The sequence below is a fragment of the Babylonia areolata genome, chromosome 19 (assembly GCF_041734735.1).
Source record: "Babylonia areolata isolate BAREFJ2019XMU chromosome 19, ASM4173473v1, whole genome shotgun sequence".
In the NCBI taxonomy this organism is placed as follows: domain Eukaryota; kingdom Metazoa; phylum Mollusca; class Gastropoda; order Neogastropoda; family Buccinidae; genus Babylonia; species Babylonia areolata.
The window spans coordinates 31,305,155-31,322,088 of NC_134894.1; the positions used below are offsets into that span (position 1 = coordinate 31,305,155).

Sequence of the window (16,934 nt, forward strand, 5' to 3'; positions counted from 1 at the left end):
TACTGCAGCGTACAGCTGCCTTCGTCGCACAGACTGGGGTGTCCTTCTGACGAACGAGAAGAAGAAGAAGGATTAAATCAGGTGACAAGGGTGGCCAGGTAAACAAGAAGGTTGACCTGGTCAGTCTGCAAGGAATTATCTTGTCAGCTTAGCATGATAGGCAGGAGCATTGTCCTGCATGAGGGCCAGGGAACCGTACTGCTGGAGAAATGGAGGCAGTTGGGGTTCAATACCCCGTCTATGTAACGAGCGGCTGTCATTTTGCCTCAGATGGAGACACTCTGCCTCATGCACACACATAGGGGGTGGTGTCTTTCCCCACACCTTCCATGCACTCCTCGTGTCCATCATGACGTTCCAGCAGGAAGCGTGACTTGTCTTAGAACAAAACCTGAGGTCACTGGTGATGTGTCCATCCTTGGTGTGACCAGCCCTCTGATTTCGTACATGGATGCACTGTGGCTACAGCTGTGTGCAACGTACGTATCGACACACCTTCATATCATTAGCCGAGTGTCTCCAAAGAGCGTGGTCACTTATTCTGTGTCATCCAGGCAGTTTCAGTTTCTTGATGCGGCGTCACTGCGTTCGAAACTAATCCACATACGCTACACCACATCTGCTGGGTAGATGCCTGACGGCAACAGAACCCAACGTGCTAGTCAGGCCTTAAAGCCATGAATATATATTTGCATAAATCAAGGTGGATTTCATCTGCAGAATTTTGCAAAAGGACAACATTTTTGTTTTTACCACGGGTTCTTTTTCAGTGCGGCAAGTGCCTGCTGCACACGGGACTTCGGTATACCGTCTCGTGCGAATGACTGTAGTGTCAGTTTGATTTTCTAGTCAAACTTGGATGAAAGGGCGAGAGCGGGTACCGAACCCAGACCCTCACAAACTTTGTTTAGACACATGAGCGTCTTAACCATTCTGCCACCTTCATACACAAGGCAGTGCTTCATTTGTTCTTTGGGCAGTTTGAAAATGATTCCTCTGATATCTTACTTTGACGAGACTGACATGAACAGCGGATTTTAACAACCCAACACCCACCAGAACGAAGTAAAGCTTGAGTGCTCCCAGTTGTAAAGTGGTAGCATGTTGATGATGCGCCACTGGACACCGAAGCAGTTCGCAACTTCAGATATGGGTATACCAGTCTACAGGTGACTGATAGCTTGGTTCTGTTCATTTTCTGTAAGGTATGGCATGGCAAAGTGGACAGGGAAGCATTCAAATTATATTATGCATTTTCATTTCCCTTTCCATTGTACATCAACACTTATATATATATATATATATATATATATATATATATATATATATATATATATATATATATATATATATATATTGTATAATGAGAAATTTATAAAATTGTTTCTTATTCGAAAAATAGTCATTTATATCAGCCTGTTAGGCTGAATGTGTTTAATGAGACAAATATGTTTATCGCCAACTTAAATCAAAAAGCCTAGCTTTCAACTATTCAAATAAAAACAGCTACAATGATGATCTGAAATCTGTGTGTGTGTGTGTTGATGAAGGAGAGGATGCAGTTGAACAGTCAGTCCTAAGGAGTGTCACACACAAACACACGCGCACACACAAACACCCGCGCACAAACACACACACACACACACACACACACACATGCATGCTCATGTACTATGCATGCCTGTACACACTGGTTCAAACAAGCTGTGCACCAATACATTCATGTGACATTCTACACATTAGCTGAGGTGGACATCCTGAATTTCGACGTTGCAGGTAGCATGAGAACTTACTGGCAGATGGATAAAAGCACTGTGACATGTTTTTTTTTTTATACAACCACACATCCCAGCTCTACATCAGTTATGTTTATCACCAGCACAACCACTCACACTATTATTTCTTGCAATACTCAGCGTTACATAGATACTGCTATTATTATCATTATTATTATTGTTTTTATTATCATTATTACTATTGAATTGTTACATCCAGTTCTCTTTTCACTCTTTCTCCACAGTGAATGGTTAAAGCTTTGGACTTTCAATCTGAGGGTCCCGGGTTCGAATCTCGGTGACAGTGCCTGTTGGGTAAAGGGTGGAGATTTTTCCGATCTCCCAGGTCAACACATGTGCAGACCTGCTAGTGCCTGAACCCCCTTCGTGTGTATACGCACGTTAATGGTCGTGTAATCCATGTCAGCGTTCGGTGGGTTATGGAAATAAGAACATACACGGCATGAACATCCTCGAAAACGGAGTATGGTTGCCTACATGGCGGGGTAAATAAACAAAACAGTCGTACACGTAAAATGTTACATGTCAGTCTGAATGTGTATGTGTTCGTGCCTGAAATCGGATTAAATGACAAAGGGAACGAATGATGAGCACCCAGTGGCAGCCGTCAGTAGGCTTTACCCAGGTAGGCAGCCTGTTGTGCAAATGACCTCGTGTTTGTAAAGCACTTAGAGCTTGGTCTCCGATCGAGAATAGGTGCTATATAAGTATCAATATCAATAAATCAATCACTCAAAAAACAAGTCACGTAGTGCCCCACGTATCCAAGAGAAACAACTCGTCAAATTCCCCAAGGCTGGGTATCAGTTACTGATAAACTGTTGTCCTTTGGGTTGCGTTGTTTGCGCTGGGAGTCAAATCACCTTCACCCAAACTGTTTGTGTACTGTTATCATGTATTTGAATTTCCAATCCTAATTTATCTCTCTCTTTGTGAGCGTGAGCTCAGCATTGTGTATGTGTGTTATTTGTATGCATGTGTGTATGTGTGCGTCTCTCTCTCTCTCTCTCTCTCTCTCTCTGTGTGTGTGTGTCTGTGTGTGTGTGTGTGTGTGTGTGTGTGAACATTTTTATTTCTCAAGCAGCCACTGAAAAAGCAATCAACACAGGCTGTATTCTCACATAAAATATCTCATATGCACAGTTTCTGTGCAAAACACATTTTGAATAAATTTCAGTCTACAATGCCATTTAACATCAAAGTGTTTCTCAATGCTTTTGTAAAACATCGTCATAATGTCACAGACACCGTCACTGCCAACAGGGCATAAGACAAGTACAAGTAATTAACTTGCTGCCCTAGGTCAGTCTGTTTCCCTCCTGAACATGTTTCAGGATCTATGGGTTGAAAAGAAGAACGATGCATGCACCCCAGGTTTTATTATTCCTTTCCAATATATGCTGTGTGTACTGATCATACATTTGAGCCTTCCCAGCTGGTTAAACAATACTAAATCTGGGCTTTGTCTTTGTGGTTTGTATACTTGTACTGACACATACATTGACTGCCTTGCTCCGATTTACCTATCCTTTGAAAAGCCACACTGGAACACAGTTCAGACAAATGCAATACGTGAGGAGAGTGGATGGGAGTCGGGAAAGTAGGGGAGGGGGTTGGATACAGGGTGTGATCAAAGACCACATCATTATAAATCTATCCCAGTCCTAGACACTGAGGCATCCTAAAATCACCACCTGTGTGTAAGAGGGCGGTGGATGAACAGAGGAGAACATGCGCGAAGTGATGCGGTCCAGTTACAGTTCGGTTTAGCATAATGCTCTCAGCGTTGCGACACACACAGAGACCCGGCAAACATAGACCAAAGAGAGAGGACTGGGGTGGAGGGAGAGGGGGCAGGGGGTCAGCCTGACATCAAAAGAAAGATGAGACTGTCAGGGAGAAGAATGAAGGGGTGGTGGAGGGAGGAAGGAAGGGGGAGGAGGGGGAAGTAGGAGGGAAGGGGTCAGTGTGATATGCAGGTGGCCCTTTACAACCGGCACACTGCACACTAACACAGCCACAGCTGAAACCTTATATCTGGGCTGTGGAGAAAGATTTTGATCAAGGCAGTTGTATCAGATGTGTGTGTGTGTGTGTGTGTGTGTGTGTTTAAACCTTACGTGTTCGTGACTGGAACCTCCAAAATTCACGGTTTTCTTCATTGTGTAAGGACATATTACCTCATGATTTAAACAAATGTGTTCCTGTTTAGCAGGGAATTGCATGCTGGTTGTGTTGCGATAACCCACTGTATTGAAAGGGGAGAGGTGGGGAGCGGGGAACGAAATATAAAGCGCTTTGAGCAGTGTTTCTGGAGAAACGCGCTGTATAAATGTCATTTATTATCATTATTATTATCATGTTATTATTATTATACTAGATACCTAAAGGAGATGATAGGCAGACTCAGACATACACACATATTCCGTCTGCAGCTGATAAAAAGCATTTTGAGACGTACTGGTTTGCCCAGCCATTCCTCATTCCAGTGTGAAAGGGCACCATGCATCGCTTCTGTGGGTGGCTCTGTGTCTATATTGTGGTTTGACAATAACCCCCACTCTTGTATATTTCTCACTGTAGTTGAGTGTTCACATGCGTGGCCAGTCAGTGTCCTCTGCACAAATATATCATGCTGCATTACCACTGCTTTGATCGACCTGTGTCAAAGTATTTCATAGATGGTAGATCAAACATCTCCTTCATATTATGCGTGAACACCAAACATGAATGTGTTAACCTCGACTGGAAAAAATAAGTATTCAATGCCGTTTCTCAGCTGACACAATTCTACATTATTGAAATGCCATTGTGACAGATCTGGCATGTATGTAAGCATATATACTGTATGAACTGGGGAAAATGGTTATGGTTTGGGTATCGTGGAATTATTTCCCAGTCCTTGATCTACATTATCCAACGCTGGGACAGGTGCATTTCAACAGACAGTGTGTACAGAAGACAGCAACATGGGCTGGCTGGTAGTTGCTGTGATCGTTGGCATTACCCTCGCTTTCCTGTCGCTGGTGTCTCGGATCCTCCAGCTGTTTAAAGTGAGTACTTGACCTTGAGTCACAGTTTACACACTGCAGTAACAAAAGTCAATATAGTGTTTCAACTTAACATCTTGGTGTAGTAACACTCAAACGATTACAGCTTTCATTCTTGCTGCCCTATCATTAGCACCGTTTCGGTTGCATTACCCCCCCCCCCCCCCCCCCCCCCCCCCCACTGCTCAACCTGAGTCATGCATGTTCTGATTCATCACACGCAGTTCACTTCGCATTATATTGAGCCCCCTGCTGATGACAATAATTGCTTTGTCGCCTGGCAGACTTTGTGAGCGGCGAGCGTCCCCGTTCGTTTCCACAATTCATCGGCTGTTGCACAAAGCATGTACGACCTTTGCATGCGTGACAATGTGTGTAAATGCATGTACACAATGCGTGTAAGATAACCTTTGCATGCCTGAGAATGTGTGTAAATGCATGTATACACACGGAACACCCAATTATGCAATTTTGTCCATGTCTCCATACGTGCGTCCTTATTGCTGAATACGTGTATGCATGCACATAAGTGTAGATGTAAACTCACATTCCTGTGGGCAGAGAGCAAGACGAATGAATATGAGAATGGAGAATGGGCAAGATGCAGGGATTAAGATTCTCTCTCTCTCTCTCTCTCTCTCTCTCTCTCTCTCTCTCCCCTCACTCTCTCTGAGTTCTGAGTTCTCTCTCTCTCTCTCTTAGTTCTGAGTTGTTGTTTTTTTCTCTCTCTCTCTTACCCTCTCTCTCTGTGTCTCTCTGTGAATGCGTGTGTGCACTAGTGCATGCGTTTTCCGTTTTGTCGGTCTTAATGGCTTTCAGCTGAACCAGTGTAATGGTACACTCCTCTATAACTTGTAAGATGCAGTGGATGCCTGTGCAATACAGATAAAGAAAATGTAAGTGATACAGGCAACCGATACATCAATAATCACACACACACACACACACACACACACACACACACACACACACACAAAACAAACAAGCAAACAAACAAACAAACACATACTCTCTCTCTCTCTCTCTCTCTCTCTCTCTCTCTCCATACTCACAGATCAGGTCATCGTGACCGTCTTATTTAAACAATATTTTCAGCAAGGTTTATTTCACTGCTGATAATGATAACCTTTCGCCTGGCCTTGGCTTACAGCAAGATGGAAAATGTGACAAGAGAGAATCACACACATACACACACACACACACGCGCGCGCGCGCGCGCGCGCACACACACACACACAAACAATTTTAATTCTAATTTTACATATGCATATTCATGTACATATACATATACGTACACAAGCGACAATCCAGTCTTCCCACATTTGTATGCACCGCTCCTTCAAGGAAATAACAGTGGGACAAAGTATAATAGCACCATGAAAGCGCAAGGTATGCCAGTCATCGCATTGTATTTGCAGCTAAATTTTCGCCATAAAAAGTCTGAAATACATCGACATTTCAGCCGGCAAAGTTAGAAAGAATCTAAAATCGTTAAATTATACAGTCTGAAGCTGGGAATATTTTCCCTATTTTGACCTTCTCCTTCGCCTTCTCTTGATACAAGCCAGACACGGGTTAGGACAACGTAAAGAATACTCCACATCAGTTCGAAATCAGCAAACCATGTGGGCTAAGATGTTATGTCGCCAGTAGTCTCTATCGATGATTATGTGCTGGAAGTCGTACGAGAGTTTACATATCTTGGTTCTACCATCACAGCCAGCCTCTCTCTCTCGACACAGAAATAAGCAAGCGCATTGACGAAGTTGCTTCGATCTTAGCAAGGCTTAGCAGACCTGTGGGTGCAAACAAGCTGGCAGTCTACAATACTTGTGTGCAAACTTCTATAAAGCAGAAAATACATACACGAAATGCAAGGGAAGAAATTCAGCACTTCCCACCTACGCACCTACCTGGCGTATCCGCCAAATCTTTGGGATCTCCTAGAGAGACTGACACCCCAAGCTGAAGTCTCCGAACTTGCTGGCACCCCAAGCGTATACACCTTGCTCAGTCAAAGCAGACACCGGTGACTCGGGCACGTGCACCACATTGAGGATGGCCACACCCCAAAGACTTCCTGTATGGCGTGCTCGCTTCTGGCAAAAGATTAACCGGAGGTGTCAGGAATGGGCATCAATCTGTGGAAGGAGACAACAAAGGATCGTGCAAGATGGAGGCGTGAGGTCAGAAACAGCCTGAAGAGAAGGGAGGGGAGACCCGGGAACAGGAGAGAGAGAGAGAGAGAGAGAGAGAGAGAGAGAGAGAGAGGCTGGGTGTAACAAGAAACAGCGCACGGAGGACAACGTGAAAAGATGCAGCAGTGACGGTCACTCCCAAACCGGCCTGTATGTTTCGTTGGTGCACCAAAGCGTAATTCTACAGCCAAGTGCACGACTGACGGATACCAATATAGCAGATGTTTTCATGTGCGCACTCTCTCTCTCTCTCTCTCTCTCTCTCTCTCTCTCTCTCACACACACACACACACGTATTAACAAGATGTGGCAAAGCTGCCCAAGTCGTGTCTGAAATCCTTCACTGTTACCAATGACTCTGACCTGACCACTGTGTGTGTTTCAGAATGGAACTCCCAGGTCTACTGTGCCCGGCATGGAGCCGTCTGATGATCAGTGAGTTTCAGTTATAGTTTTGGTCATCATGAAGGGATGAATGTGAACATCGCATAACTCTATACACAAAATCAACAGTCGATAAATTGTTGAACTGAATGTTTTGATTCTGTTTATCGTTATTGATGCAGATTTGTGGTATGCAAGTCTCGCTCTCCCCTCTCATCTTGTTGAAGACCATTATTTCTTCCGCTGTCTTTGTCAAAATCACGAATATCTTACGGTACATATTCATAGGCAGTTAAACATATTACATGTAAAAATAAAATCTCATATATATATATATATATATATATATATATATATATGTATATGTATATATGTATGTATATATATATATATATATATATATATATATATATATATATATATATATATAGTTGTGAAACTCGAAACTGTTAAAATGGGTGAATTGAATAATTATTAACACATGGACAAATATTGATTGGTTTACTGATGATTACAGAAACAGCCACCTGCATTCAGGCTCTTGTCTATCACTTGCAGACAAGGGAACATGAACGACATCGAAAAAGCTGGCAGTCTTCACCAGTTTCTGATGGGGCTGCACAAGGAGTTTGGACCGATCGCCTCTTTCTGGTGGGGCAAACAGCAAGCCGTCAGCATTGCTTCCCCTGAATTGTTCAAACAACATCACCATGTCTTTGATCGCGCAGGTACCTGTTCTTTTAGAATAAAAATTACATTATTTTTTTCTGCAGCACCACCCTTTTTATTGTTGTTGTTGCTAATGCATATGCAAATAAGTATTTTGTTACCAATCGCCGTGACGAAGAGATTATCACCCCGAACTGACGATCTGAAGATAGTGGATTCGAACCGCAGCTGAGCCATATCATCGTTGGGATTTTTTTTTACCATCAGCCAGCTCCTTCCGAGTGTTGAGTGTGCTGTACGCTCAAGTTGGAAGACTGGGACCACTGAGCTGAGTGTCATGCTTCTGTGAGACTGATGCAAAAAAAAAAAAAAAAAAAAAAAAAATCCAACGAACACTGCAGATGTCGTATATATCGGAAATTGATGACACAATTGTTACACCCATACACCCACATTAACTCGGTGTGTGTGTGTGTGTGTGTGTGTGTGTGTGTGTGTGTGTGTGATGAAAAGAAGCATAGAGTGCAACACAGTCACATCACCATTATTGTACTTAACCACTATCATAATCTTTTTGCCCTGGTGTTGAGAGAGAGAGAGAAAGACGAGGGGGGGTGGGGGGTGGAGAGAGAGAGAGAGAGAGAGAGAGAGAGAGAGAGAGAGAGAGAGAGAGAGAGAGAGAGAGAGATGGGGGGTTATGAATGTTAGGAGTCAGCTGGAAGGATGCCTGTTGTTATCACCTCCCGTTTTTCCTTTTATATTGGTCACAAGAAGAATGTCGTTTTAAAACATTATACTATCACCTCGTTTGAAATGCACCTGGGTTATAATAGCTATCTATGTTTTCCATTCCGCCTATCAGAATACATTCTCTGATTATCTTTATCTCACGATACGATCAACAACAATTGAAGCAAAAGTGAAGAATTACAATTTCCAGAGCCTAACACCTGAACAAGATGTCGGTGTCCATGACAACAGACTGTTTGTCTCTTTCAGTGGAACTGTTCCGTCTGTTTGAGCCCGTTTTTACTCCCCACAGCATTGGGTTCACCAATGGAACTGAGTGGAAGTTAAGGCGACAGGCCTACGACAAAGTCTTCAAAGACGACATCATGGATATTTACTACGAGAAGCTGCAAAAGGTACATAGTTGAGCTCTTTTTCATGGAATGAATGATGAGAAGTCGATGTAACGTTGGTTTTCTTTTTCTAAAAAAAAGTTTTAAAGACCGATGCCCACTGGAACAGCTTTCTTTGAGAAAAGATGTTAAGAGAAATTCCCATTTCATATAATGTGAGAAGTAGCACCGGTGAATTTGTGTGCTTTTTATGGTACTGACAGCTTGTATGCTTTGTTGTTCAACAACGCTCATGGCATTCTTAATTCAGACCAGATTTCCTTTCATTTTCACACGAGATGGGTAAGAGGACCGGCCGCCAATAAGTGACATCACTGGAGGGTTTAATAATTTAGTACTCATGTAAGGCACCTAAACCCGTTTTTTGTTGGCGTATCATAATGATCGTTTGTTGCAACCATGAAAATGATACTTGCCTGAAACTGTTTTTCTCCCTTCATTCTCTTCGGTGTGTGTGTGTGTGTGTGTGTGTGTGTGTGTGTGTGTGTGTGTGTGTAGATAGCTGATGAGGTTGCCAGTACGTGGGATAAGGCTGAAGAAGACGACCACTTTCCCCTTGGAGAACACATGTTCCAGTACGCCGCGAAAACAGCTCTCATCGGCCTCTTGGGGGACACACTGACAGACGACAACGAAGTCATGGCCTTCAAACAGAGCTGTGACACGGTACGTTAGCTGGCTGCATTTCCAAGAGCACGTGAATGTGTTGTGCTGACAGACCAGTATATTTATGTGCGAGTTGTTAAGAACACACACACACACACACACACACACGATAAAACCTTTACGAGGGTTCATGTGAGAGAAAGAGGTGGAAGGTAGGGCTGGAGAGGAGGGGGCGGGTTGTCCAATCATGTTTGAGGAACGACTGTAGCACCCACAGCATCCTGTTGTGTCCTCGTCAGAATAGTTCACTTCCAAACCCTGCTCTCAGCGACATCACAGAAGCAGGGCCAGTGGATGTAGCGCCCTTCTAGAGGACTTAGATTCCAGTAAGGTATGAACCGTCTTTTCTTTTTTTCCATTGAATCTTAAAGCCTGAACCGGACTATAAATGGCGGGCGATTTGAATCAAGCCAGTTTCTCACCAGAGTCTGACACTGTGACGTCGGTGAAGGTTTATTCAAAATAAAAGCCTAATAAAGCTACGGTTTGGCTTCATTTATGGCAGAGAGCGAGATTTGCCTAGCAGCTTCCAATCTAGACCTGAATTGACTTTGGAAAGTACAAAATGTGTCAGCTACACGTAATACAAAATTTGAATGCAGAGAAAAGGGGCGCAACCGAAACCTTGCTCTCGGGAGTTAAGACTTTAAGAGCCAGTGTAACTACTCTTCCCCCTCCTATTGTATGTTACCTCCAAGTCATTCAGAACTAACCTCGAACGAACCCCTGGGTTTTCAAGGTCTATTCTAGATCGAGCCCTCCTCTCTTGTCCGAAATAAATCCCTTTCTGTGGGTTTCTCAGTAAAATTTATTTCATGATGCGATTCAGATCAGCGTTGTGCCTTCGTGAGGACGCCCTGTTTCTTTGCAGTTATGATTGTATTTCAGGTGTTGAATATGGTGAACAAATCTCATGAACATTCCATTTCGACCGCAGTCAACAGCCCAACAACACAGGATTTCCAGAAAGGTAAATGAACCCATTTGTATACGTGATAAATTGTTCATTAAGATTTTTAAAGAATAAAAAATGAATAGCGTGTTTACAAATAACCCTGTTTTTTGTCAGATAACGCTCATTTTCGTCGCATACCGCTCATTCTTTACTTCCGAATTGTAAAGCTCAGAAATAGTTTAGAGCAGACAGCATTTTATACTATTTTATTTTCTTGGTATTTAATTCATAAAGGAATAACATGTCATATTTTTTTCATTGTACAGAAAACAGCTTGCTTTGGCATTAATTTAACTAGTTTTCAATAGAAGAAGTGTCTGGGTTTGTTCCAATGTACCTTTTATTTACCTGTGTGCTATCTGAATCGGTAGCGTAAGCAGCACAGACTTGAAGTTGTGTACCTTGTGAATGGAGAGAGTTACCACTCTTTACTATTTGTTAATCATTTCATCTCCTGGCATCATTGTTTGTAAATTTCTAGTTTTCAGTATATTGATAGGCATCTACCTTCATAATATGTTATTCATTGATGTTTGATTAGGATATGAAGGCGCATTGACCAAAACATTTTTTTCCTGCAGGTAATGTGCATAAATCTCAGGTTCAGCCGGCTGATAAAGTGTCGGCATTCGTCGTATATATGTAGAGTTTATGTGTGTTTACCTGTGTTCCAGCTGAAATTGGTAGCATAAGCAGCACTGACTTGAAGTTGTGTACCTTGTAAATGGAGAGAGTTACCACTCTTCGTTGTTTATTTATCATTTACTCTCCTCGTCCCATTGCTCTTTCATTCTGTGTGGAGACATTTGACCGAAAGGAACTATTTTGATCAAGAGAAACTATAATGTTTGGGTACAGTTTTCAATAACCCACTGTCCTGCACTGTGCGCAGCCCTGACCACCATGAAGGACACTGTTGCACGTGCCGTGAAGGAGAGGGAGAGACATGGGGCTGAGAGTCGTGACTTCCTGCTGATTGACGCCATCATTGGTTATCACCCTGACGACGAGGAGCGACGATTTGGTGACGCTATCAGCTACCTGCTTGGATATATACACATAGGCAAATGTGAGTGGACGTATAATTATTATTATTATTATTTTCTTGTATAACTTTTCTTTGGTCATGAATTTGTAATATTCCTTGGAGATCACAAGATCTGTGTTGGGGAGAGTGTCACAATAGGTAACTTAATGCCTGAACTGAACAGTGTTATGTGCGACCTTGCATCACCTGTGTGCATCTATGAATGGTGTATTCACCGTTGTTTGTAAATGGTGTTATCTGTGACCTTGAGTTACCTGTAATGACAATAATAATCGATATCATCCACATCCTCACAATAATAATGTTGATAATGACACCTCACATGAAACAATACATATACAGTAGGGCAAAATAACACATTAAGAAATACGACAAAAAACCAAACAAAATATATACACTAAGACAATACTAAAATGTCAAATATGAACAAGCACACCGCAAAAGCACATGATATGCCCTCCCCCCCCCCCCCTCCTTCCTCCCCTCCCCCACTCCCTCCCACACAGAGACACGTGTGCACATGCGCGCGCACACAGAGTAAACACCCACCCACAGGCACACACCTTCACTAATACAGGAAAGAAAAAGAGAAAAAACAACAACAAAAAACAAGCAGGGATCGCAGTGTGGGGGTGGGAGGGGACAGACAAGCGAATGACTTTTCTTCGTCACATTTCTCGTGCAGCGGAGGTGTCTTCACTCTTGTTTGCGCACCGTGTCATGTGTGAACGTGTGTTACTTGTGTGCAGCTACGATTGCAAGTGTTGTCATGTAGAGTCTTCTTCTTCACCGCACAAACCACTGAAAAGAAGTGTTCCTCAGCATTGCTATGTTTTCTTGATTTGTTTTTCATTGTTATAAAGTATTCCTAAAATGTTATTTATGTACTCAAACCATACCTGAGAGACGGTGTTTTGTATAGTTTCTGTGATGACTTGCAGTGTTGACGTGGTGTGTCTATTACCTGTGTACGTGTCTGCATGAGGAATGCCAGGAGAGGCTGTACCAGGAAATTGTGGACGTTCTGGGCACCACGGAGCCTCTCACACACCAGTCCCTTGGAAAACTCCAGTGGGTTTAAGCTGTCTTCACTCAACCCTTTTTGACCATGCCCTCAGCAGGCGTTGCCAAACTTATGAAATATAGCGAACAACGTTAATTTGATTCTTTAGAATTGCATATGTATGAGTTGTACCTTAATTCGTTCATATCTGTTTCCTTTTTTCATTTATTTGCAAGTTCCTTTTTACTCTTTTTTTCTTTCAGATTTGCATTTAGATTTTATGCAGTGTGTTTCTTCTATGCATGATCGTGTCTGATTCTGACAGCGACTCTGCGTTAATAAAAGACTAGAAAAACCAGGTTATGTCTTTGGATTTGTGCGACGTCCCACAAAACGTTTTTCACTTTATTTTGAAGGAAAAAAGATGCAAATTATACCAGTAATTACTAAGAGCAGAGCACGAGTAGATGTTGACTATTGTCAACGATATAAAGAAGCTTGGATTATCAGCAGCGTGGCACCTTACAATGCAGTCATTCAGTTTCAGCACCAGTCATCAGCAACAAAGTGATTAATAATTGCTATTTCCCTTACCTTTGCTTTATCTATTTCTTGGGGAGGGTATAGAAGTTGAAAGGTAGAATCCATTTCTCGATTGAAAATGTGTCACTTATGTAACAAGGAAGAGCTACAGAATGTCGCCACTCATCTCTGTGCTATTCCCAGCACATGCAAGGGCACTCTCAAATGAAATGACTAGAAGCACACAGTATACGAAACCACACACGGATTCAACCTTGGGTCTCACGTTTCTAATGTAAAACCTCTCCTCGTTCTGATAGATTACATCTTTTTACCCAAATGATATATCATATATCTATCTGATCACTCAAATGAAGTGAAATACTACACTCTCCTCCCAGGTACCTGCGTCAGGTGTTGGACGAGACGTTGCGATGTGCTGTGGTGGCACCCTGGGCGGCCCGCTATTCTGATGAAGACATGCAGCTGGGTGGTCACAAGATCTATGCTGGGGTGAGTGTCGTTTTAAGTTGATGAAGACATAGATCTATGAAAAGCTTGAGAGTCGCTTTGTGTCTTGTCTGTTGACGAAAATGTTGTGCTAGATTTTGAGTCTCATATTGTAGTTTTAAGAAGTGGCACAGTGTTCATTTTCAGCGGAATTTTTTTTTCTGTGAGGAAGAATGTCTAGTTCTTGCATTCAAACTTTACACAAAAACTGGTCGAAACGACTCGAGTTAGGGTGGATTCTGATACATGGTGCTGAAGGAGGCTTTGAGCTATTACGAATGAGGGCCTTTCTGATCCATGTGTATAAAAAAAAGCATAAGTGCAGCGATGCTCTCTCCTGTGGAAAGCAGCCCTAACTTCACACAGAGAAATCTATTGTGACGAAAAGAGTAATACAATACAATACTATACAATGCAATACAATATCATAACCAAAGTTTTATTTTGAATTGGTAAAAATCACTGTGAAAAGGAAGCATATTCCTGTGATCAGCTCCCCACTCTGTGTCAGTAATGACTTGACTGTCACCGATTAAGAGATGTCTGAAAACACGTTTCTTGATTCTGAATTTCACTCTAGAATTTGCATTGCTTCGGTGGTCAAAGTGATACCAAGACAATTCGCTTCAGTTACGGCCGTCTTGAGAGTTTATCAGGCTGGTGAACATTGTTTGAGTGGCTTTGTTAAAATGAGTTGAGGAGTTTAGTTCAGTATTCACAGTTTTTATGTATATTCGAGTGATTGTTTGCTGTGTCTCCCTCCCTGGAGTGAAAAGAGTTAAAGGGATCAAAGTCCGTGTTCACCAGTGCGTGCGTGCGTGCAAATGTGCGTGCGTGCGTGCGTACGTGCGTGCGTGTGTGTGTGTGTGTGTGTGTGTGTGTGTGTGACTCAATATATGGTAGAAATATTGTGATGTTCCAGACCCCAGTGATCCATGCCCTTGGTGTGGCCTTGATGGATGAGCACATCTGGCCAAATCCCACAGCGTGAGTAGTTATTGCCTACTGCTTTTGTTGTTTGTTTGTTTGTTTGTGATGGAGCAGGACTCTTGTGGACAATTCCAAAACAGTAGACTGAAGACATATGACCTAAAGGAGGTGGTTGAAATTGTGGACACAGGGTCAAAATGACGTGTGTGTGTGTGTGTGTGTGTGTGTGTGTGTGTGTGTGTGGTTGTTGTTGATGATGATGATGATGATGATGATATTGAGCATTGTTTCCAACTGAGGGCGAGTACTCGCAGGGGGTACATATTCGGATGTCTGACAGCTAGCAGCTAGAAGATTGTTGAGAAGCACAAGACGGTCAGAATTATCTTTTCCAGTTCCTTGTTGTCCAGTGATGTGTAACCGAGACTGAGAATCATAGCCCACCTAAGTGCTAAAGTCACCTTGTCACGTATGCCTGACTTCATTGTGAACTGGACCATTATTATCATTAGAATCATTGTTATCATGGATTTTTTTCATCATTTCTATTGTATTTAAGCATTTAATATTTGCCAACAGATTTGATCCCGATCGTTTTTCGGAAGAGAGAAGCAAAGGCAGACCAACGCTGGCCTTTTCTCCATTCGGATTTGCGGGAAACCGAAAGTGCCCCGGCTATCGCTTGGCATATGTGATGGCTTCCATCATGATGGTCTCCGCCCTGCAGAAGTTCAGGTTTATGCTGGTTCCTGGACAAGACGTCAAGCCCGTCTTCGGTCTGATCACTCACCCCAAGGAGGAGATATGGATCAAAGTGGCCAGGAGGGTGTAACGTCAGCATGGTGTGGCTTCTGACGAATCGGTGTTTTCATTTCCCTTTTGTGAAAGTGCAGAACAGACTTAACATTATTGGAATTGGGGGAAAGAGCAGAGAACTGAAGGTGATTACAATAAACTAATAATGACACACTTATGATAGCTAGACGGTTTTGGCCGTTCGCTTTCAACATTGAGAAAGATATGTATTAGTTAAGGATACTGTAAGCGTAAATGATTTATGGGAAATGTAACAGAAAATCTGTGTTCATAATGCCTTGTTTCTTGATTGAATATATCAAGGACAATCAGTCTTTTAAATCTTTATTATCAATAGCTGGTTTTGCTGTGTAATTACAGCCCTATACCTGAACACATTTCTTCACATGGTGGGTGTGGGAGGGAGTGACGCAGGATGCTAACTGTACAGAAGAAAGGCTTGGTTTTTTGAATAAGTCCTTTTCTTCTTCTTCTTCTTCTTCTTCTTCTTCTTCGTGGACACATTCAAAAACATAAAAATCGACCACACACACCCCTCCACGCCCCCCTAAAAAAAGCGTGGGAAAAGGTATTAGGTTGGAGGACCCATGACAAAAGGATCATGAGGCCTTGGACAACACTTTTAATTTCAAAAGCAGCAGACTATGTCCAGTGATTCTCCTGACAGAAAAAAGGCGAGCCTGGAAGAAAACCAAGAGATTCAAGAGGGCTGAAGACTTGGCAAAGCTTCAAGAAGCTGCAGGAGGCAGGAAGGCACGCAGACAAGCCATCTCAAACAGAATGTTTTGACTGGGTCCAAGCAGGTTCAAACTCATAACTGGGTGTAGTGCGCTGTGGGCCTCTTCTTAGTGTTTTGGGGTGTTCTGTACAGATCCCCACATCAACTTCTTAACTGAACGTTGTATCCCTTCAAAGTGCTCATGAATGTTGGATGCCGACCTACGCGGGGTTCCTTTTGAGGTCTAATTGGATAATGTCACTTCTCTGGAGAAGAGAGACGGTGGTTGTGGTGGTGGTAGACGTGACTGATGTAGGGTTGGAATGTGTTACTTTCACACAGTTTCAGTCCGTCAGTATGGTACGTATGCTACCTGGCACGTTGAATTTCAGGATGTCTGCCACAGTGAAAGTGAAGAATGTTACGTGCATATATTTTTGCAAGGCTTGTTCGATCCAGTATTTATGCGCATGTATGTATAGTATATGGGCATGCATGCGCGCGAGCTTGTGTGTGTGTGTGTGTGT

General features: G+C 42.7%; 2 protein-coding genes across 2 annotated transcripts in view; one reads left to right on the forward strand and one right to left on the reverse strand.

Moving 5' to 3' along the window:
• Window positions 1-16,934, reverse strand: part of LOC143293626 (cytochrome P450 20A1-like) — an 85,796-nt gene that overhangs the window by 53,154 nt on the left and 15,708 nt on the right. The gene's annotated exons all lie outside the window — the stretch shown is intronic.
• LOC143293625 (cytochrome P450 20A1-like) lies at window positions 4,703-16,850 on the forward strand. Its single transcript, XM_076604711.1, has 11 exons — window positions 4,703-4,849; window positions 7,430-7,479; window positions 7,987-8,156; window positions 9,097-9,242; window positions 9,738-9,905; window positions 10,794-10,875; window positions 11,753-11,929; window positions 12,850-12,979; window positions 13,835-13,946; window positions 14,866-14,930; window positions 15,453-16,850. Exons 1-11 carry the CDS (start codon window positions 4,766-4,768, stop codon window positions 15,703-15,705), a joined length of 1,437 nt encoding a protein of 478 aa, XP_076460826.1. The 5' UTR covers window positions 4,703-4,765; the 3' UTR covers window positions 15,706-16,850.

Coding starts and splice junctions, on each gene's coding strand:
- LOC143293625 (XM_076604711.1), top strand. CDS start 4,766: ATGGGCTGGCTGGTAGTTGCTGTGATCGTTGGCATTACCCTCGCTTTC. Junction 12,980..13,834: donor CAGTCCCTTGGAAAACTCCA/GTGGGTTTAAGC, acceptor CTCTCCTCCCAG/GTACCTGCGTCAGGTGTTGG. Junction 14,931..15,452: donor ATCTGGCCAAATCCCACAGC/GTGAGTAGTTAT, acceptor ATTTGCCAACAG/ATTTGATCCCGATCGTTTTT.